The 23463-nt window shown below is 35.9% G+C and overlaps 2 protein-coding genes across 2 annotated transcripts; both read right to left on the bottom strand.

Annotated features, from left to right (window-relative positions):
* Positions 1 to 764: 764 nt before the first annotated feature.
* Positions 765 to 7894, bottom strand: gnmt (glycine N-methyltransferase). Its single transcript, XM_024269663.2, has 6 exons — positions 7501 to 7894; positions 3877 to 4004; positions 3662 to 3775; positions 3402 to 3544; positions 2085 to 2206; positions 765 to 1997 (listed from the first exon to the last, which is right to left on the bottom strand). Exons 1-6 carry the CDS (start codon positions 7707 to 7709, stop codon positions 1826 to 1828), a joined length of 888 nt encoding a protein of 295 aa, XP_024125431.1. The 5' UTR covers positions 7710 to 7894; the 3' UTR covers positions 765 to 1825.
* A 6891-nt stretch (positions 7895 to 14785) lies between these two features.
* LOC112144823 (complement component C1q receptor) lies at positions 14786 to 17362 on the bottom strand. The gene has a single exon (XM_024269639.2). The coding sequence runs from the start codon at positions 17082 to 17084 to the stop codon at positions 15405 to 15407; it is 1680 nt and encodes a 559-aa protein (XP_024125407.1). The 5' UTR covers positions 17085 to 17362; the 3' UTR covers positions 14786 to 15404.
* Positions 17363 to 23463: the final 6101 nt, after the last annotated feature.

The following is a 23463-nucleotide window of genomic DNA, read 5'->3' on the forward strand; positions in this document are numbered from 1 at the left end:
TGGAGAACTTTTATTAAAGTTTTCTTAGAGGCAGATTAGTTTCTTCCAATGTGTTTATTTCTCGAATATCTTTAAACTATGATCTTTACCATTTAGCTCATAGTGACTCATTTAAATCAAAATGTTCTGTCTTGTTTTATAACTAATTAAAACTCTTACTTTTCTGAACAATTGCATATTTGTGTTGAAGAAATGATTGTCCTTCAACCAAAGAAATTTGAGGATTTAACTCTTTAAAACATCATTTTTTTGTGGAAATGTTAGCAATCACAAAAACATGAATCCTTATTGGGTTAATCTTTTGTGTTGACAACAGTTTCACTTAATAGCAAACAGGCCACTGCGATATCTTCAACCACTAATGACTCATTTATAGAGGTGTAATGATTCATTTTACCAACAATTCAATTCAATTCATAATTTGTGTTTGCAGACCCAATATAGTCGATTGATTTTGTGTTTTTGGACAAAGTGTGAAGCCTGTTGACACAACTGTGTTGTGTAATTGGGCTACATGAATAAAACTGAATTGAAAACTAGCCATTGGATAATTCAGACTTAAAAAAAAAAATGGCACTGTCCCTTTTTAAATCAACTATAATAAATATTATTTGTATTAATATAGCATTTTAGTTTCCAGCTAACACCTAGAGCTTCATCAATTTTTTCTACACATCTCTATATCTTTGTATTCCTTTCATTTTCTGACAATAAGAAAGCTGCCGATTTCACTTATCAAACAAAAAGTTACAACCACACAAGAATCCAGTCTTTTTCACTTTATTTATGAAAGCTTTGGCAACTTAAAGATTGTACATTTATGTTAAAGTTCTCCAAGAATACTGTTGATCTTTGGACCGCGTGTTTTGTGCCGTGTAACGGCTTTCAAAAGTGGTTCTGGGGTTCTCTAAACATCTTTGGATCTAAAGCATCAAAGTGCAGGTTAGGTCTCTGCTTCAATGGCGAACGGGATATTTTTGTTAATTATATACTCAATTATCAGTGTGATCCCATTAACTTTCCAGATAAAACCTTGTAATGGATAATCCATTTGAGGAAAAATTAAAAGTGCACAACTTTGTTCATTCTAAAATAATACTATTCAAGTGTAAAAAGTAAACACATGATGTTTTGGAAACTTTCCAGCTATAGAACCGTTTTAGCGGTAGCACCTTTAGCTGATGGAAGGTTCATGGAAAGATAAAGGACACTTCAAGGAGACTTCTTGATGTTGTTTGGCTCCAAATAGATGTTAGAAATATTCACAGCATTCACTAATACTTCTGTGAAAGTACTATTTCAGGAGAAAGCAAGAGAGACCAACATTTTAAAACATTTAAATACTCTATTAATAATCATTTAGTGCCCGTCAAAGGCCTAAAGAAAAGCAGCAGACCCAAACATAACAGGCAGGACATTGTTTAAAGGACTGTCAGATTCATCCTATTAATGTTTTCTTTTTAAGACCAATGTGGTAAATTAAATACACAAAAGCATATAACTGTACTACGTACAGCACCATTCTGACACATGCTCAAAAACATATAGGCAGAAGAATCAGAGAATGCAACAGCAGCACATTGAGGGAAATGATGGTCCAGTACATTTTAAATGCACAAAAACAAAAAATAGTTTTTTTTTTTTTTTAGATCTGTCACAGCAGATTGTACCCTTTACTGTATCTGAGCTTCCTTAATCATCGTTCTGCAGTACGATGTGGTCTGAGTCACCGTTCATGGATTACACCGTTCATGGATTACAGTAAAATGACTTGAAGCTTTAAACCCAAGACTGCAGGATTGAAAGACTCGTTGGAGCAGCTCTTCTAGGCCGTCTTCTTACAGACGTGGATGAAGTAGCAAGGCGGCTGGGAATGTCCTGGAACGTACGTCTGGAAGTCTCCGTAGACGCTGTGCTCCATCTTACCGTTAAAGGCCTCCTTCAGAAGCTCCTTGAAGCTGTCTAGGCGATGGGGGTAATAGGACAGGCGGAACTTGCTGCACAACAAAAAGAAAGTTCTGTACAACTTCCCTATTATTAAAAATAAAGATTTTTGTCAGATTAAAAGTAAGTAATCAACTTACCTGACTTCAGGGAGGTTATGGTGCACAGCCTTGGGCACATGGATGGTGTAGTCCAGAGTGATCATGTGGGGTTTACTGTTGACCCACAGCACTGAGGTGGTGATGTCCTGCGTCAGGTCGCTCTGCAACAACACACAATCATGGATATTGATGATGCTATCCCAAAAAAACAGCTGAGAACATTTATTGTTAACCCTTTGGAACCTCAGCTACCAGAAATAAGAATTTCTCTCCTATTTGACGTGAACCGCAGAGTTTCCACAATTTTTAGAAAACGGCGGTGCTTGTTCTTGTAGAAAAATTATTGTCAGTCCCCATCCCAAAATAAAATAATATCTGTTTCCTCGTTGTTGGATTTCTAATAGCAGACAGCTCAGTTAGGCTCCGCCCACCACAGCGGATCTTAGGCTCTGCACTGCAGCCATCGGATCGACGTTCATCTCCCGCCTCATTTATTAAAATAAAAGATCGCTTTTGTCCAAAAACTACAAATAAATGCCGTATTATCTCTTTAATCCAATAAAATCTCAACCACAGAACACGAAAAAAGCTTTATTTATTTTAGACTGTTTTACTACGCTGATCTCACAGCTGCACGGCAGGACGCCTGAGGGGGTAAATAAATATTAACGCGTTAACTCTGTTTCGATTTATCGCGTGTGTTAATGCATTACTTACATACTTTCACAACCCATAATATCTACATCTATATATCTATGTATCTACATATATATCTAAATATATTCTTTAAAACTCCAAAAACATAGCCTCATTACATTGCGTATTGAGTTTCAAGTTTTCCTTCTCTGTTGTTTTCAAAAGAACTCTTTATTCATTTATAGCTTGTGCACATTTGCTTACAACCACACTAAATACACATCTATACAGTATATTGTGAGTGTTAATATGCACACATAAATGTTAACACTTGTATGTTGGTAATGCACTTTTATTTTTTCTGTCTTCATTACTACACTTGTAATGACTTGTTTGCAATAATCCCAGCATGTCTCTCATGTGTGCAGATGAGTTTTCACATGTGTGAGCTCAAGTCTATTGATGATGCGACCAGAAGATAAACTCGTACGAATTGCAAAATAGATGAAATAATAATCGAAACAAATAGAAAAAAAAACATTGAAAATAAAAATCAAAAGCTACACAAGAAGGATCTTAGACTTCAGTTTTAGAACTTTCCAGCTTTAAGTAACGAGAGAGTGAGTTTATAAGGCATGGAACAAATAAAATAAGATTCTGTGTGTGTTTTAAGCTAATTTTGATTAAAACAAACACAGAATAAATTTTGACCTGCCGTACCTTATAGTAGATGTTTTTTCCTTGTGGTGCCCGTCCCGTCTCCAGAATGTAGTCGTAGTTACGATGGTCGATGATGAGGATGCCCCCTGGTCTCACCATGCTGGCAATGTTATGAAGAGCCAACTTCTGGTCGCTTTGGTCCCCTGGAAGTCATCGACCAAGATCAGTCAGCAAAACAGCTCCCAGCCACAAGCATACATTCAATTAGAGCTCTCTCACATTTCCATACAACTTTCTTTTCAAGATAAGACGCATCATACCTTTGAAGTCTGGTAAATGAGCAAATGAGTTGCCGAGGCAGATGACAGCATCGTAGCCGTCTGCTGGTTTGTGGATGTCCTCCTGCAGCGTCAGCCAGTTGGCTTCTTCAATGACTGATGACGGTAAAGAAGAGATGATGACGGTGTTTGAAGACACAGAGACAAAAGTAAAAACGGCTGAACTCGGCAGTAAATCAAAATCAGAACTTTCGTACCCCACTGATCGAAAGCCGACTCTTTTCTTCGGTCCCATCGGGCCTTTAGTGCATACTTGAGCATTTTGTCACTGGCATCAACACTAACCATGTTAAATCCCTCCTCCACCAGCATGATGGAGTCGACTCTGAAACACAAAAACATTCCTATGAGGTTCACATGTTTTTCACTAAACTAGAATACATTTCTTGTTGGTTTGATATGTGTAGGCTCTAACTGGTCAGGTGCAGACTTGTCTGTGTAGAGCTTCTCTGCAGCAAGTTTAAACTGCAAAGACATTTTAAACATACTGGGAAGTTTAAAAAGCCACTCAGATGAAATTGGTGTTTATGAATAATAACGTTTTTAGTGTTTTAAACATGTTCTTGTGCCATTTATCTTATGATGGAGGACACTAATATATAAAATTAAGCTTAAAAAATGTATTTCTGAGAATTTCTGTATTCAAATCCTTTTGAATCAGGAGCAGATGAAAAAAAAATGCTGCTCTGCCCCATGCTAATGGATCCACTTGCAGACAAATAGATCCATTAATGTATTTGTTTTCCTTTGGCTTTAAACTGTATGGCTGGATCGCCCCAATGTTGCTCCCCATTTTATCGAGAGAACCTGGCTGCAGGAACAAATATGGCCCCAATGTGGCACCAGAGCATCATTAGCTAGAAGTCCTCAACAGAAGTTTAAACTAACTTTACGCTCTTTCCCTAGAGAAACAATGGAACTTGGTTATGGTTAGTGTCAGGAGTCTTCTAGTATAGATACGCAAATTAAGCTTCCAGCTACAGTTGATACATTTCCACTTCAGTTTAATGTTGTGTCTGGGCGCCATCTTGCCTGCAACCGCTCTGCAGAACCTAAGTCCAAGAAAAACAACAAGTTTTCTGGGCTAAAGATGGAAAATACATAATTAAAGATCACCGGAAACACTTTTACAACAGAATAAAAAATGATTGGAAGGAGTCCTTATTGACAACTTTCTATTAATAGTCGGCGAGGTCTTTATTACTTTATTACACTCATTTCATTATCACTTAAAGTACAAAGTTTTACAGTTTAAAATCATTTGGAGACAAAACGCTTGTAAAAAATGTGGTGTTGATTTCATAGCATTTTCTTACTGTATTCTAATTTATGCTGAACTGCCCCTGCTCTGGACAGAGAGGGGCCAACAGAGTCTTTAGAGTGTTAACTCTCTAACCACAATAGACTTCACGTGACCTCACATCGCCGGTCAAATGCGGAGTTACTTCCACTGTCCATGATTTAGAACGGCAAAGCTGACTGGTGAATGCTGTTTAAAGCAATTTTACATAAATAATTAAAGGTAACCTAAATAATTGTGACCAAAATGTGTACTATATTTATTTTATAAATGTCCTGCCTAGTTGTATTTGTTTTCCCATCTTAGATTGTTCTCAAATCATAGTACAAATGTCAGTATTCCTGCCTGCAGTCAGAACGTCGCAGCAACTCTGCGGCTGCTTCCCTAAATTCCTTTGGATTATATTAAACGAGTCGTGGAATATTTCTCTCTGACAACCTGGTTAAAGTTAGACAAAGGTCACAAGTACTTCATTGAATGCTGCTTGTTTGATTATGAAGGTAATTATTATGTTATTATCTTCATCTGTGCTATTGCTAATGCAAGCAATAGCTTTGGGTACGAGACGTGGGGCTGCAGAAGATCACCATTTAAAAGATGCCGAAATTTCCCTGCTCACAAAATCCTTGTAAACAGAGCAAAAGTCAGACAATTCCAGGGTGTCTGACATTAAAGTCAAACTTATTACTGTTGCAATGTTTTCTAGTGCAGACAGTGAGCTGCTGTTAGCTCTCTGTGGTTCTAACATAGCTACCCTTTGCTTTTGCTCATAACTGTGTCCGATCTGCAGGAAAATGAAGGTAAAAAATGATCAAATTAATTGAAAACTATTGCCAAAAATATGAAAGTGAGTATTTCCACGTAACGTTATAAAATACATTAGCCTAGAATTTTTTTTTTCTTTTTTAACTTGGCCGCTCTTACTTTGAAAGTTTGAAAATATGTGGCTCGATAGCTGCTCTTAACAAAACTGAACTTAACCAAACCATTCCTGTTATTCCATAAAATATCCTGTGGAACAACAAGTAAATTTGTCCTGGGAGGCGATACAAAAGCAGCGATGTCTTTGCCGAAGGTGTCAAATGTGAACAGCATGAATTTCTATCGGTTTTGTGCTTGATAGCCAAAATTGAAACCATTAGAATAATATCTGCTCAAATAAAAGGTTAATATGTTGAAAAAAAAAACGTAAATATTGGAAGATTACTCAAATTTGTATTTAGATTTGTGAACGATCTAAGACAGGAAATGAAAATACAGTTTGGCAGGACATCTATAAAATACATTTTGTGCATTTTTTTGTTAAAATTGGGAAGGTTACCTTCTATTATTTATGTAAAATTGTGTTAAACAGAGTTCAGTTCTTTGGTTTCTTGGTCTAAATCTATCAACTGGATTAACTATCATGCTCACGGCCCTGTCCCCATTTTGTCTGATGTCACAGTGAAAAGGGTCTATAGCTAAAAAAAATGTGTTTGTGCAAAAAAAAAAACAAAAAAACAAAAAAAACAAAGGCTAAACTAGGAAAAAAATATTACATTTTAAAAACGTGTTCCAAGCTAGTTCCAGGTTTATGAATAACAAAAATACAGTGGAACAGATGTGAGAAGAAAATCCCAAATTAGCATTGACAGTAGGATCATAAACGCTGTCAAAAAGAATCTCCTGTAAGAACAATTCAGGATCAGACACCAAGAATGTCGTTTTTCCTTAAATCCTAAAAAAAAATGTAGATAAGACAGAAAAAGTGAAAACTACATCCTATGGGTTCAAGTGAAATGTCATCTCTGAGGACAGTACAGTCCCACAAATCATTCAGACCGCCAAAAATAGCGTCACAGGAAACCTCATTCCACGATGACCGTGTTTACGTCGACTCAGATTGTCCCACTGCTAACATCCACGCTCGAGAGAGTCTGTTACACTTTCAAAATAACTTTAAGTTGAGTGAAATCATTAAATCTGTTTTCCATATCTAATTTTTAGTTGTATTTTGGTGACTAGAGCTTTGAGCGGTGAGGTTATTCTGTGGCCTTGATGCAGCACTGATAGGCTATCAGCAGACAGGCAGGAACCAGTCACAACTATCAGCAACCACAAACACCTGAGAAAAACAGGATGAATGCGGTGCTTCTGTAGTGACCCAATCCAAGCTTCTCCATAACACTGAATGCAGTTTGACAAACCCAGTCAGCAGTAGAGAAAACACCTGCAACTCTGCACTTTCATTCATTCCTCTTTGGCCTAATCCGGATTTTGTCAGCAGTTAAAAAGGTCAGCGAGTGTAAAGTGTGGAAAAGCCAAACCAACATTTATGGTTTCAGCTATTGATTATGCAATAACATATTGACATTTCATAAATAATAATAATTAAAATAATATTGATTTATTTAAAAAATATAACATAAATGTATTCATCTACTCACATCTAAGTGATCTAATACACTATCTTGTTTTTAAATTGGTGCCTTTGTGCGCATGTGCGAGAATAACATGATGACAGCTCGTGTGGGCCTCGTACCCCGTCCCGCAGGCTACATCCAGCACGCTCCGCACCCCGTGTTGCTTCAGCAGCGACACCACCCAGCTTTTGTACTCCTGCGTCCTGCTCTGCGTGTCTCCGATGTACAGCTCCCACACCTTCGCTGCTTTCCCATCGGCGTACTGGTCAGGAAGACCCTCAGCGGCTACACCGAGAGACCGGGTCCGAAACACACTGTCTACCGACATGCTGCTGCTTGTACCTTGTCTTTGTTTAAACAGCACCAAAAAAATGAGTAGTTAAATAAAAACGCACTTGAAAGTGTTGGTAAAACGAAGCGTTTTCTCTGAAAAGTAGCCTCCTGTCATGCTAGCCCACATTGCGGTGTTTTTTTTATTTATACAATCAACAGAGGGACAAACTTTAAACCAATGACGTTCGTTAGCGGAATGACGCCTCCTCTCTGATTGGACGAAATCTAGCGGAACAGCCCCTTTGCTGTTTGTGAGCAAATTTAGCCCTCAAATTTACCTCGCAGGCGAGTCACATCACATAATTATTCACTCATTTTATTAAATTCACAAGTAATCGTATAATTTATGTATTTTTTGCTATTTTGCGTTAAAAATGTTTATGCTGGGTAAATTAACCTTCATAAAGCCTAACAGATTTAACCTGTCAGACATAAATCGGGGTGTAAAGAGTCCGCATATTATTTCATCCTGCAGTATGTATGTCAACATTTTCGACAATGATTGCGAAATACGTGGCACGTGCTAAATTATTGTGACTTTTGTAGCTAAAGTGAAAAAATACACGTTGAATCACATATTTAAATGAAATTAGAATTAATTTCTCAAAGTATGAAGGTCTAAACAGCTAAATAAATGGCTCATATTTATAAATTATTAATAAAGTGAACTCCTCCTGCTGTGATTGGTCCACCAGGTTCAAAAGTTTCATTTTCTGGCCTCAGTCAGGTAATGTCAGACAGAGCCGGTGTAAACCAGGTTAAGTTTGCACCAGCCAGTGAAGTGACTGTACTGTTTGCTCTCAGGTAAACTCTCTAGCATGCTTTTTTTCTGAAGGAGACAAATAAAGGTCATACAAGATGAGAAAAAAAAAAAAAACCCACATGTTTTTATGTTTAAACTAAACCTTTAAAATGTCAGGTTTGCTTAGCTAAATGTGTGCAGGTTTTGGCAAATACAGATTATAATCCATGAATGAGTCAGAACTGGTCTTGTTTTTGCATTTGCACAAACTTCTCTACTAACTGATACAATTTACATAATAGTTCTTGTCTAAAAGACAATCACTTTACCTTTATTTTCTACTTTTTTAACGAATTAAGTCCCAGTCTTTACCCTGGTTTTATTTCATTCAGAGATTTACTTTATGACCCACATCCTGCTTCACAACAACCTTATCTTGTTTGTTTCTTGTGTTTGAAGAAAGCTGCAAGAACATTCACCCTCCGGTCTATACTAAACATGGAACACTAAACAATGATCAAAGGTTATCTTGAAGCTTCAGTAGCGGTGAATTATAAGACATGTTTATCAGTATTGATTGTTTCCTTCTACAGCCTGTTATTAGAGTATAGTAAACATAATGCAAGTGACTTTTTCTAGCTTGTATAAAATATTCCTTATCTAGTTTCTGTTTTATGGATTCAGAAAAATACACTTTTGGATTATCTTATCTTTAAGCCTTAAAATACTAATGTCTCTGGGTCAACTTAAGCTTTTTCTTTTTATATCTAAAGTATACTTTTATCAATTATATATAAAAAAGACCAACTCATTTTCCATTCAATTTACATTAAATAGAGAGTGTGCTGCAGGTCTTTCAACACAGTGAAACATGTATAAACCTATAAAGGATCAGGAAGGGGATTTATGTCTTAATCAAACAACTTATCAAGAGTTGGATCCCTGCTGCCGCTTTGTGACTGAAGGAAAAACAAAAGACAATGAAACCATTTTTAAAAGTTCTTAGAACAAAATTTATAACCTTTTTTTTTCATTACAGCCTGTAAAAAACCCCATTGGCACCTTTACTTGTTTGACACTTACACAAAGAACTTTTCAGAAATATAGAAGTTTTAAACAACAAAAACATCCAAAGGGCTTTGAATGGCAGCACTGGAAACCAAACAATGTAATTGAAAAAAAATGGCAAAATATTTTTTTGTCATTTTTTTTATTTTCTGTGTCTTGTAATGAAACCTATTCTATAAAAATAATATTTTCTTTTTTTTCCTTGTCAAATGAATGCTGCATATTAAAAACGTAAGACCAGGAATTTCCAATTTATTTTTTAACTAAAGGTAATAATCTACCACATGTAAAACTTATTTTTATGCACCTACATGTAAATTTGTGTTTAATAATTTCTTTTACAGACTTGTGTAGTCAGGAATTTTAATTTAAGTAATAAAAGTGCTAACTACCACTTTAGTTTTTTTTAAATTGATATTTAAAAACAAAGAAACAAAAGAAGAAATTAACAGATCATTTTCTGTCATTGTGAGGTTAAAAATTAAAACACAAGACTGTGTGTTTTGTTTGCTTATTCATTTAAAAATTTCTGGCTTCTTTTTTATAACTATTGTTAAAGTATTTTACATTAGTAGTGAGACAAATAAGAATTTTACGGTAAATGTATTTCGGTCAAAATTGTCTTCCTGAAGTTCAAAATACCAAACAAACAAACAATATTTTTAATTATTTAAAAAAATAAGATTTTAAAAATGCTCATTTCACAAATGTATTTAATGTTGAATTTTTCAGGGTTTCTGCAGTTTGCTCAGAAGAACAGTAGGTGTCAGTAAAAGTGTTTCAAAGACCTTTGTGAGAACTATTCCAACTTCAGCAAGATTGCAACATAAGAAAAAAATACTTAATCATAATTCAGATAAGGTCTTTGAATGCTTGCTCCGGTCCACATTAGTCAATTCTTTATGTGTTTTTGTTTTTTTTTTGAGTAGGCCTATATTAAGTTTAAAACAGAGATTACTCCTCATATCCTTCAATCCCAAAGATGATTTAAAGAAAATTAAAATGACACCAGTCCCGTCTATTGAGTCTAAAGCATAAGGTGAACCCATTTCCCAGGAACCCTTTAAGAATAAACTAGGAAAGATACAATTCAGTCATTACACATTAATTCTACGGTTTTAGACACTTTACAATTTTACAAAATAAATCTAAAGCGAAACACAGTACAATAAATGGTTTTACCATTTATAATTCAGAAACTGACTTCATTTCTGCTCATTTCATTAAATTTATCCTTATAGGAGAGCAACATATTTAAACTTTTTTACTTTATTAAAACGTTTATTTTTAGGTGAAACCTTGGAGCAATTAAAGCAGTTACACTGACTCCAATAACTAATTTTGTAATTTTCTTTATTTAGAAGTATGACTTATAAAAATAAACTTTAATCTTAAGATTTTTGAAAACGTTTTAATATCCAGTATTGAATTCATCATCATCATCATGCTTGTTTTAGCTACTTTTTCAAGCTTTTATGTCTTTTTTAATACTCATTAATTGCAAATATGCTGAACAACATATCAAATATTTAAGAAATTCTTGTACTTTTATGATAATGGGGGTTTGAGCTTCTCTGTTTTCAACCAAAACAAACACATTTATTGCCTTAAAGATACATACTTTGGACATGTTATTACAATCTGTCATTTATCTTTTCAGTTTTATAGAAACCCCAATATAGTTGACTAACAAGAGATAAAAAACAAAACAAAAAACCTAAAAGAAATACAAATTAAGAAGTTAGAAAAACAAATTCCAGACCCAGAACTTTTATCCAGGTTTTGTTTAGTTTGATTTTCCTTCTATGTGTTTTTTCTTTGCCCTCTTCCGACACACCTAAAGCTCTTGGGATAACAAACTTCTTTAAAGTTTCAATGGATTAGATGCATGAACCAATAATAATGAAAGTAAATGTTTTTTTACATTATGAGGCCAGTTTTGCTTAACAGTGATTATTTTGAACAGGAGAAGAGATCTGCTGGATTGTGTTTAAATCTCTGTTTCTTTGTTTCTTCACATAATAAAGTCTGATCACGAATATGGTGATGACCACTGTGACTGCAGCAACAACCCAAACCCAGAGAAAAGCTCCTGCAGGTGCAGAGGAGCTCTTCATGAGGTTGTTTTTGGTGGCGAGTCCTGAGGCCGGGGTGGAAAAGACCCAACCCTCACTGCCCTCCGCTTTGATGCATTTGTCCTTTTTGTCCAGGACGAATCCCTCTTGGCAGGAACACTCAAAGCTTCCAAAAGTGTTTTTGCACATTTGATCACACCAGTTCATTGCACATTCATCGATATCCACGCAGAAATTGTCATCTTCTATATATCCTTCAGGACAGGAGCACGATGTGTCCATGCTTCCTTCGCAGACTTTTGGGCATCTCTCCTCTGCACAGTGCTTTTTGCACTGCCTGGAGTTGCTACTGTCGGGAATGAATCCTTGGAAACAGGAGCATGCAAAACCGCCCTTCACATCGTGGCAAACTTGCTCACAAGGAGCCTTTTTGCACCTTTCATAGCTTTTAAAAACCACAGAGCCGGGTAGTGTGTGAGCCATGCAAGCGTCTTTGAGGTTGGTCTTGCACAAAAAGCCGTCAGTCTTGTCTGAGCACAGCCTTTCTGTCCATTTCTGAGGTGCTGAAAGGGATATGCATTGTTGAGAGCAGAGTTCAGTGCTGCTTTTCCAGTCGATGAAGGCTGGAATAAACATCTTGTCCTTGTTGCTGGAGGTCCACTCGTAACCTCTGAGCGGAGCAGAAAGGTTGCTGCAAGATCCTGCTGGTAAACGCAGTCCAATCCAGAAGTTCTCAAACCAATCCTTGAACACAGAATCCAACATCTTCTTATCCATCTCAGACTGAAAGGTCAGCAGCTCTCCATTGCTGTCGCGGCACGCTTTCTCCGCCGTGTCAAAATCCACTCTCTGCTGGTTAAAAGTTACGCACTCATCCTCGCTGCAATGAAGCTTGCAGATGATCGGCGGCTTCGTTAAGAACCCCAACTTAAAAGACAAGAAAAACACCAGTGACATCAACTTGGTCATTGTAATTATCTTCAAAGGCACGAACAACACGGGCTGCAAGCTGCTGTCATAAGTTAAGACGATTCTCTGGTTCTAGAGGCTGTGGAGCCCAACTCCGGAAACAGAGTCCCCCAGGAGTAGGAAGGAAACTAGATAAAGTGGAACAGCTGCCCCTGGTATTTTTCCAAAGCCCTGAAACAATTCACACTAAATATGTGAGCATTGTGTTTGGGTGAAGTACAACATATAAAATAAACAATGACAATACAGGAACAAGTGTTTTCTAAAAAAGATAATTTACTCTGAAAGGGTTTCTTAGTGATCCAAATGGAGCTTCAGAAAAAAAAAAAAATCAAGTAAATCACATAATGCAATAGAATTGCAGGGCTTGGTTACATTTGATTAGTTTTTCACTAAAGTTCCCCCCAAGTCCCAAAGATCCCATTTCTAAAGTAACCATGTGAGTGACAAGCCAACTATAGCTATTTAGCCACAGAGAGGAAACACTACAACTTCCTGTTTGGCTGGCATCACTTGTCAAGTCCGTTCACCAAGTGACCACTAGGTGGCTCTCTAGACAATAAAGTCAGTCCCGATGTCTTGTAAGCTTAAAACTTTTCAAATATGTTATGGGTTTATTTAATACGAACAGCAAAGTTGATCTCAAACATGGATCTCATTGAGTTTGTTTAAAGTGTCACATTATGAGACCTGAAAAAGTTCCACTGTCTGCTTTTTAGATCCTCTTATATTGACATTTTGGAGGGTCTGGGTCTTGGTGACATCATATCCTGCAAAGATGGAGAACCAATATGACTGCTAAAATGACGCATATAAATGAAATATTGTTTATTGGCATAAATCAAGCATAAAGAGAAAATAGCATTTGTTTCAAAATGTGAAATTGTTTATTTATTGACAGAGGTTCACGGGACTTCCTTTCAAAATAAAAGACACCCTGTGTCACAAAGAATCATCTCAATGTAGTAAATGTAGTAGATATAATGTCAGAAGTGATTAATATATATTTTTCTTTTTGTGGTACATCTCACTCCGAAATTTGTGAATCTAACAACAAAAAACTAAATCAGAGCTCCTTAAGTGACCCTTACTGAGCTTTTACAACCATAAAGTGCCTTGAACTTGTTCAAAAACAGAAAAAATCGGACTTATAGTTCGTTGTGTCTTAATTCTTGTTGTGTTCATTGACCGCCAATTGATTTTCTGTGGCACACAGTACTCAAAAATCTGTCAAAATGTTTAGTGAAACTTGTGATATGTTCTGAACTTCAAACTATTTAATAAAAATAATATTAATTGTATATTATATTTATATGGCACCCTTCTGAGAACCCAGGGGTGCCTTACAGGTAAAAAACAGATCATAAAACAGAATTATGAGAATAAAACAGTAGGTAAAGTCATTCAATTATTTTTAAAAACCCAGTAAAATTATAAATGAATTAAGAACGAAAGGTAGGAAGTGGGTTTTGGGGGAGTGAGGCCTAAGTATACTGAGCATTGATTTTATCATTCTAGTTTGCAAATTTTACTGTAGTTTGTGCCTTATACATTGATATACCATTGACTAGAATGCGTCTTTTGGAAGGAAAAAAAGGCTCTTTTTTTTCCAAAACCAAAACTAAAGCATTACTTTCAATTTGCCTCATACTCATTACTCACCAACTTTACTCAAAACAGAAACAAAACATATTTCAAAGATTTTTAGGTTCTGGTTTTAGGCTGACTTGCTTTTTGAGATGTTGCACAACAGCATTGGAGTTGCTGTGACATGCTTGTCAGTTACACTGTATTGTCCCAGAGTCCAATGATCTGGTTTGGTACGGGGACAGTTAGTTAAATAAATAGGTCTAAAAACTAATTCAGTAAATTAAATTTTGGGGATCAAATGAGTAACCTAAGAGGAAGGCTCAAAATTTACCCCCTTCTTTTATTTTGTATTTACCCCTGTCTTGACTGCATCTGAAAATCTGAATTTGTCAATTCTTTCTTTTAGCACCCGTGGAGCATAAGTCTCATATTATGGTTATTGCAAACTCAGTAAATATTTGAAATTCATAAAATATGAATTATTGCATGGTGGTACAAAACTAGACTTCATCCAGCTGTACTACACATGGTTGAGGCTTTATGTAAATACATGAGCTCAACATGTCTTTGTCCTTTAAACAAACATTTCCTGTCTTTTTTTATTCTCTAGTTAAGATGCTTTGGGAGTGGTTTCAAGATTTCAAGATCTTTATTGGTGACATTATATATATAAACACCTCAATCATCCATATTTACATGGCGTTTGGTCACGCTATCAAAATAGCTGGAACCTTTCAGTCCAAACAAAGAACTCCCCACACCCTTATTATTCCCCTCAAACAGAAACAGGAAGCAGTCAGAAGCAACACTAATTTGTACTCGTGTTCCCACTAGATTAGCAGAAACTTTCCATGGTGCTGCAGCTCCAAAGAGGGGTAGGAAATTGTGCTTTTTTTTTTTTTTTGGTCAAATGACTTTGCAGAAAACACCAAAGACACACAACTGATGACTGAAGTGAAATGTGCAACAAGTCAAAAACAGAGTAAAGTGATTCAACTTGAAACCATTATATACAATTAACATGAAATAAAACAAGTTTTACAAAACTTTTTTAAATTTAGACAACACAAGATGGAAAAAAAATGCATATTTTATTTACATTTGTTACAAGATTTCTCAAAAAAATAGCAGATTTCGAATCTTTACAACCAGACCTGACCTTTGATTTACCCTTGTTCATTATAGATTTGATAAAAGAAAACCCAACATAAATAATATAAATAAACGTCTTTTGGTCCACATCCGGTCATAGATCATCAGTCATGATGGACTCATACAATTTCTCCAAACGGGGGTCCAGACCAGAGGACACCCAGCAGTACCCATCCGCTGAGGCGTTCTTCTTGACCTCCTTCTTGGAGCGACTGCACCGATAAACCACAATAAACAGAGTGACCGCAACCAAGACGAGGAGAGGAACCACAGAGCCGAGGATGCAGATGAGCACTTTGGATTTGACGGTTTTGGCCTCACTTGTTGACGCATTGATGCGTTGATTGGCGTCTGTGACGTTGATCACTACCGGCGGCGCCACATTAACGTGAGGGGACTCATGCTGGAGCTCCACAGTGATCAGGGACTGTGTGGCGTTCTCGTGGGACTCTTCATCTGCTGAGCCCTCTGCTGACATAGGAGGTGCTGCAGTTGTTTCTCTGTTCTCCTGGTGGCGTGCGCACTGAAAGCTGCCGATAGTATTGATGCATGTAAATTTGATGGGACAGAGGTCATCCATGCACTCATCAACATCAACACAGGAGCGCCCGTCACTGGATAAAGCAAAGCCGTCATTGCAGCTGCAGGAGAATGATCCGGCGTGGTTTAAGCACCTGTGCTCACATGTGGATGACGTGCACTCGTCTATGTCTCTGCACTCTCCTGACAACATTTCATAGCCGTCTCTGCACACGCATTCATAACCGCCAGGCGTATTTATGCACTCATGCCCCTCACATGTCTCCAACCGGCACTCGTCAATGTCGGAGCAAGTGCGTTGGTTTGCATCCAAGTGAAAACCATCCGGACACTTGCAGAAGAACCCCGACACCCCCATCACACACTCATGCTCACAGGTGTCAGGGCCACACAGGTCTCTGATTCTGCAAGAAAAGGCATCATCATCCAAGTTGTAACCGTCTTTGCAGGAACACCGAACAGAATCTCCATCCAGACTGCAGATGTGTTCGCACCCACCGTTGTTTATTTCGCAGCTTTGCTTCTCCGACTTGCAGAAAGGGCCGGGATTGGTCCAGCGGAAAGTGCCGTCCACCTCTGTGCACACAGAGTAGTGTGACTGCTGGTCACTGCATGTGATCTTTGAGTATGTTCCCTTGGGGAGTAAGTCCATCTTTCCTATTTGTGGGATGTCGGAGAAAGGTGCAGTGTAGCTGATATGTCCAGGTCCCTGCAGAGCCAAAGGTTGACACATGCCCTGAAAATAAAACTTACATGCGTAAAAAGCGCGGCTCCTGCATCCTGCAGCCATCCACTTCAGCTGATTCTGGTCTGAAAAAGTGTGATTGATTTTCACACAGCTCTCTGTCGTGCATGTGAGAGGAGGATTGTCTTTCCAGTTGGAGTAAGTGGATTCGTCCTCCCCAGATACCCACTTGAACCCTCGGAGGGGCTTTCCGTGGACGACACAGTCCTTCTTCTGCAGCTTGAGTCCGATCCAAAATGCTGCCAGTTTGCCGTGACTTTTTTCTTGGATCTGTGAGAGAAGTGAGCGCAACATGTCCTCTTCGTGTTTGCTCCTGATGGTCATCAGCTGCCCTCCGTTGTTTATGCAGTTCTGATTGGCTTTGTTAAAAGTTGCTTTCTCCATGTGGGAAGTGTAGCAGGTGTTGGAGGTGCACAGCGTTTCATGGCGGGATCCGGATAAACCTTGAAGAGTGCCGATGAGCTGCAGACAGAGGATGAACAGCTTCATTTCTACACAAATGAAGAGAAAACTTCACTAAAGTCGTAGTGTTTCCAGCATCAAATCACTATGTGGTTGTTCATTCGTAGCCAAACAACGACTGGTGAAAGCCTTTGACTCAAATTCATGCTCCAGCATCCTGTTTGGGAACCAAACTAAAGACGGAAGTCGTGTGTAGGAGAAGTTATGGGACTTTTCTTTCTCCTCTGCAAACCAGTTCCGTTTTGAAAACAATGAAAAGCTCCAGAGTGTTTTGACGGCCTCTCCAGATGTCTCCGGCCTCAGTAGACTCCCTTAAATGTACATGGACATCATAAATAGAGGGGGTCGTGTTACCTGCTCTGTGGCAGTGAGGAAACAACCCGGGAATAACCTGTGACCTTTGCTTTTCTGCTTCTTCACAGATGCCCTTCTCTTTATGACTTACTGTTGGAAAAAAAGCCTTAAAAGTCAGTAATAAATACACACCAATTTTTTAAACATGAAAACTCTAAGATAATTACTTCAGGAAAGTTCAAAAAATTGTTCCGATGTTTTGAAAGTGGAGGAAGACAAAATTATTAGGACTATGGCTTTACATATGTCCTACTGCCCACAAAATGTGAACTCAGGAATAAAGAAATTACATTTTTTAAAAACATCTTTACTTAAAATCTAAGAAAATATAGGTCTTTTAAAGTAAAATTTGAGAACTGGCAGCATTAAATTATAAGGAAAATTATACTATGTTTGCCAGTAAATGTTTGTTATTATTAATTGTTAAAAGGTATATAAAAAATAATGGTCACATTTTCTAATAAGATTCTTTAACAGGCTTTATTAACACATTAACAAACAATATTAATATGTTTATAGGGTGACAGTAAGACATTTACTAGCACCACTGCTTACAAGCTTATTAAATGTATGATTTATCTTTGTCAACATAAAATTGAGTGTTTTGCAGAACCTCATATAAAGCGTTACCAAAATGTGCAATAGTTCCAATTTGATAATAAAAAAATAATTATAATTATTTAAATTGTTGATATTGTTTGAATTGTTGAGATATTGGGTCCAAAGAGGATCATTATTATTTTGCACGATAGAGCTCCTCTAAAGGTGTCACAATTACCTTAATATTTTTTTTAATAAATACATGTTTGATTATTTAATGTATTTTAACAGTTGAAGAAAATATAAATTAATATATATATATATTTTTACTAGGGCCGTGAATGTTGACGCATTAACTCGCGTGATTAATAAAACATAATTAATTAGTTAATATTTTTTAATCGGGCTCAGGTGTCCTGCCGTGCAGCTGTGAGATCAGCATAATAAAACTCCGTCTAAAATAGACCTAAACTTTTTTCTACATTCTGTAATTGGGAAAAAAGAAAAAAAAATATCAGGAAAAATGTAAATAAACAGCAGTGCTCTTAGGAGAGAAATCACATTTTTTGCAGAGAATTTTCAGTTTTTGCATAATTTTATGTCTAGTGTGTGAATACAACCTAGAAAAATTACTTAATAAATGTAGTGTCACCAAAGAAAATAAGCAACCAAATAAGCAAGCAGGTAGTCTTTCAAATTGAAAATACAGAAGTAAATTCAAAAGTATAAAACAGAGTTTTAGACCCTATGGGGTTCCAAAGGAATAAAAATAAACATTCTAAATGTACAATTTTGTGTGTGATTTCAAATTATGATTACCGTATTTTCCGGACTATAAGTCGCGGTTTTTTTCATAGATTGAATGTCCCTGCGACTTATACTCCAGTGCGACTTATATACGAATTTTTAATGATGAGATATGGACCGTAAGTCTAGAGTGCCCTCTTATGGTGATCTATGCAATTACTTTATTTACTTTAGTTATTCAGACGTGACACAGAGGACGAAGAATTTAAGGGATTTAGTGATATGGAGTGAGATTGCGTGCAATTAATTACAGTAAAGATACAAAGTTGATGAGTTCTTGAGGCTATAGTTAAATAAAACTGTTATGTTATATAAATGCTACACCTTTTCGTTTTTTTCATGATGCTAATATGTGAATATGTGTTGACACATATTCAGCCTGTTTTCTATTCACTTATGAATGTTATAACTTACCTTCCAGGATGATGTAATATCGTTTTTTTCAACCAGTTTGTAAAATAAATTACTTGAAAAAAATGCGACTTATACTCCAGTGCGACTTATGTATGGTTTTTTCTTCTTCATTATGCATTTTTTGGCCCCTGCGACTTATACTCCGGTGCGACTTATAGTCCGAAAAATACGGTAGATAGATTTAAGATAAGTGGCTGCCACATATTGTAACAAAAAAATAATAATAATGTTGATTAATCGCGATTAATTTTTTCCAAATTTGCTAATAATTAGTTAATTTTTTTTAATCGATTCTCTGTCCTAATTTTTACATTTCCTTAGATCATACTTACATTTTCAAACTTATTTTTTTAATCTACTTTTTTTAAACCTCACTTTTTTATTAGTTTTCTTTTCCATTTTCTGAGACAAGAACAACACTGAAACAGTCTTACGTAACACAAAAAATGAACACATTAAAAAAGACACACTAAGGAAATTTGGTTTTAACAAGCAAATGTGTCTTAAATTTCTACAACATATCTTTGTACTTTCCTTTTTCAGCATTAAAACATTTTTAATTTACTTTAATGGTCACACCTGATTTAAAAATGTAACATTTATCTGTTTTCCTTGATTTAGACAAGATAAACCTTTTTAATTTGGAACAAGACTTCATGCTTATTCTTCCCAGAATATTTTATTGATACTTCATAAATGAACATTTGCTGCTGTAGCACATTGATCTGTGGTGTCGTGGACCGAACGCACCGTTCTGAATCACTGCTGCCAAGAACATTCTTGTCAATTCTGAGGCTTCCTTTGTGCCCCAACAACAATTGGTGGAAACTGAGTCAGACACTCCTCCACCCAGTGGGCTCCCCCACATTCTGTAAAAAAACAACAGCCAGCATGTTGTCAGCAGATAAGTGTCTTGAACCGCCATCATTATGACCTAAAGAAAACAATCAACATGATGATTTCTGAAGGATTTATAATCTGATGATCCAGACAAAAACAGCCATTAAGACATTTGCTCATCAATTAAAGTGCAAAACAGACGTTTCAATTAACCTAGACCACATGACTGAGAGGAAATGTATTAGATTTTAAGGGATATGTGAAGTATTTGTCTAAAATTGTTGAACTATTAGGGTAAAAAAGTTAGAAGTGGAATAAAATATAGCAAAATAAAGAAATAAATAAATGTGTGACAATTAAATTAGAGGGGAAAAAAGTTATATTCTGTGAGAAAGGCATTTTTTAAAAAAAAAAAAAGGATCTGAACTCAAGTTTTTGAGTTTGTTTTTTTTTTTTTAAGAAAAGTGGCATCTCTGTTGGCAGGAAATGCATGTTTCTCTGAAATTACAGTTGCACAGAAAGCCAGAACAATGTATATTTGTTTAAGAACTATTTATTTAACCCCTGTGCTATCTTTGGGGTCCAGATAAGCCCACCCTTACATTGATGTGTGAGTAACTTTCAATCCACACTGAGTATTAAATGATTTTGTTTTCTATGCACAAATAAAATGACTCCTCCCACTGCTAAGCAGTCAGCCTGTAAGATTTATTCTCTATCAAAACCAACACAAAATAATTAAATGTGAATGCATTTATTTGTTTATTTATTAAAACACACATATTTTAGACACACGTTAAACCAAGACCCAGTTTAGGTGCTTTATAAATAAACTTTATTATTATTATCTTTGTCATTTGTTTGTAATTAAAACTTTCAAAGTCCAAGTCCCCACTATTGCTGCTACTACTACAATGATAATAATGTCTACAAAAACAAATAATTAAAAAAGGTACTGAGAATTAAATGTAAAAATATAAAATCAGACATTTTTATTCTGCAAAAGCTATTGTTTGAGACAAATGCTGCCCTTAAGTGGTGATAACATGCTACAGCATGTTCAGGTGTTCTGTTTCTTTTCCAGGAACCAAAAGAGTTGCATCAAGAACAAAAAACAAGCAGTAGTTAGTAGATTTTTGTTAATATTTTTTAAATAATCAAAAACTACTAAGACTCTTTGTTATAATAACAGGGGTCAAAGTGAACTTGGTTCTCATTTAAGATTACGATCCCAACCTAAATGATTCACTTGTGTAATGATGAGTTTACACATATACTATCATAATCTGGCCTCAATCAAGAAGACAGAAACTTGTGCTGATTTTTCAGGCAGAATGCCCTCAAGCAGCTTGAACTGTGAGAAAGCAGAACAGGTTTATTATTCCAGCTCACCTCAGAGGAGAAAGTTATTCATGCCTCCAGAGCACTGCATGATTTAAAAAATGATAACCTATGCTTTTTATTACCTATCTTCGTTTATTTTTTACAACTACAACAATTAAGGACTATATTGTGGCTTTAAAAATGAATTGCTTTCCTCCAAATGATAATATACTGTTAAATAAGACTTGTTTTTTTTTTTTTCATTCTATGCCTGAAAAATAGAAAACGAATAACAGAAGTGCCAATAGGTCTGTTCTGCAAAAGTTTCCTCCTCTTCAGTTTCATTTTTAAACATTGACTCCTTCAGTGAGAGAAAGCTCCAGGCTCAGCTTGATGACACAAGTTCTTCATAGGTTACAGAATGATACTGTTGTGTAGAGTAGACACAAGCATCCAAATCCAGCGGGACAAAACTAGCAAATACATTCCCTCTGACATCTGGAGAGGTTATGTTTAAACAATCTCAACTTTATTGGACAGTTTTTACATTTTTTTCTGTCTAGAAACAAACAAAGCAGAGAAATCTCTTGTTTCTGTCGTCCCGGTTGTGAATCAAGATAAAACTGCAGCTGGTTTCAGATTAACGACATGAGAACTGTGTAAATCCTTTGATGACACCAAACCTGTTAGAGCATGAAACTGTCTTTGGCAGCATCTTTGAAGAAAAAAAATCATATCTTACAGATCATATTACCCAGAAATGTACTCCAAATACATATATTAAAATAATGCATTTTTGTTTATGCTTTTTATTAAGACAAATATGATTTATTTTAGAGGTTTAGAAGGTTTTGAGATTTACAATGAGTTCAAACTTTCCTCATTACAGATTTATTTGCATTAAATTATATTTTTACTGATTCATTGTGTCAAATAAGTCATTATATTCCAGTAAAATTTGAAATACTTGGTCTTATCACTGATATTAAGGTTGTAATTAATTCTTTTTTTGCAGAGGAGCTGCCTGTCATGCAGCAACATCACCAACTGGCACTCTGAGGAAAGATCGTATAGGAAAATTTCTATGGAAAAAGGTTTCCTGGTGTTTTGATTTTCAAGAAAAAGTTCTAATATGAGATTGATGCTGTCCTCCTTAAAGATGCGTGTTTTTGTTATTGAAACAAGAACTAAAACAGTGTAGGAGCAACAAAAATGTTTTAAAGAAGAATGTTTTCCATCTTTATGGTCCTCAGAAATTTGGGTGTTTTGAATCGACACTTTTTTCATAAAGAACCACTTTGATCTGATCAGAACCGAATTATAAAAACTTTGCAAAACTATAAATTGAAATAACTAAGTAGGGGTGGGATTAAATAAATTCGCTTCTTCCCACTCCTTTTCAAGCAATCAGTCAAACTCAAGACTTTAGTTAATAAATACTATATTCAATGAATCAAATGCAACATAAGAGTGTCTTTGTGTTTATTTGTTTGTTTTTTTAATTCTCAAATCAATGCATTTCATTATTTCTGTAATGTGTTTGAATTTATTTTGTCCTGTATTGTGCACAATCTATGCATAAAAAAAACAACATCAATCAATTTAACCTACCTAAAACATTTTAACAGTATTCAACTTTAAATTCAAGCCAAGCCTGTTGACTTTGAAAAAATCTAAGGTTTTGTGAGGAAATTGTTGACTTAAAACCGCTCCATGACCATGCAGCCCCAGTTTGGAGCACCGTTCCTTCAAATCTGCCCCACGAGAGCAGCCATTTTTTGATTTGATGGTTTCGCTGTGAACTAATACTAGATTGAAAAATCAGATACAAACCCTCTGAATGTGAATCTAAGACCTGATTATGTGGAGGTGCTGCAAAACACAGCCTTAAAGGAAGATGATGTCTCTTATTTTGAAAGGAAGCATAGGGGGAACAGCAAACTCTTATGTGTTTAATCATTTTTCTCATGTTTAAATGATTAAACTTAGAGCATTAAATGGAACTAACAAAGTTTTGATTATTTTAGATTTTAATCTAAATGTAAATGTGGTGCACCCAAAAATGTGCATCCACATTTGGTATTTTATTTTGAAAGCCATTCAGTTCTAGTAATTAAAATATAATTTA

This window comes from Oryzias melastigma, linkage group LG22 (genome assembly GCF_002922805.2).
Source record: "Oryzias melastigma strain HK-1 linkage group LG22, ASM292280v2, whole genome shotgun sequence".
Lineage (NCBI taxonomy): Eukaryota > Metazoa > Chordata > Actinopteri > Beloniformes > Adrianichthyidae > Oryzias > Oryzias melastigma.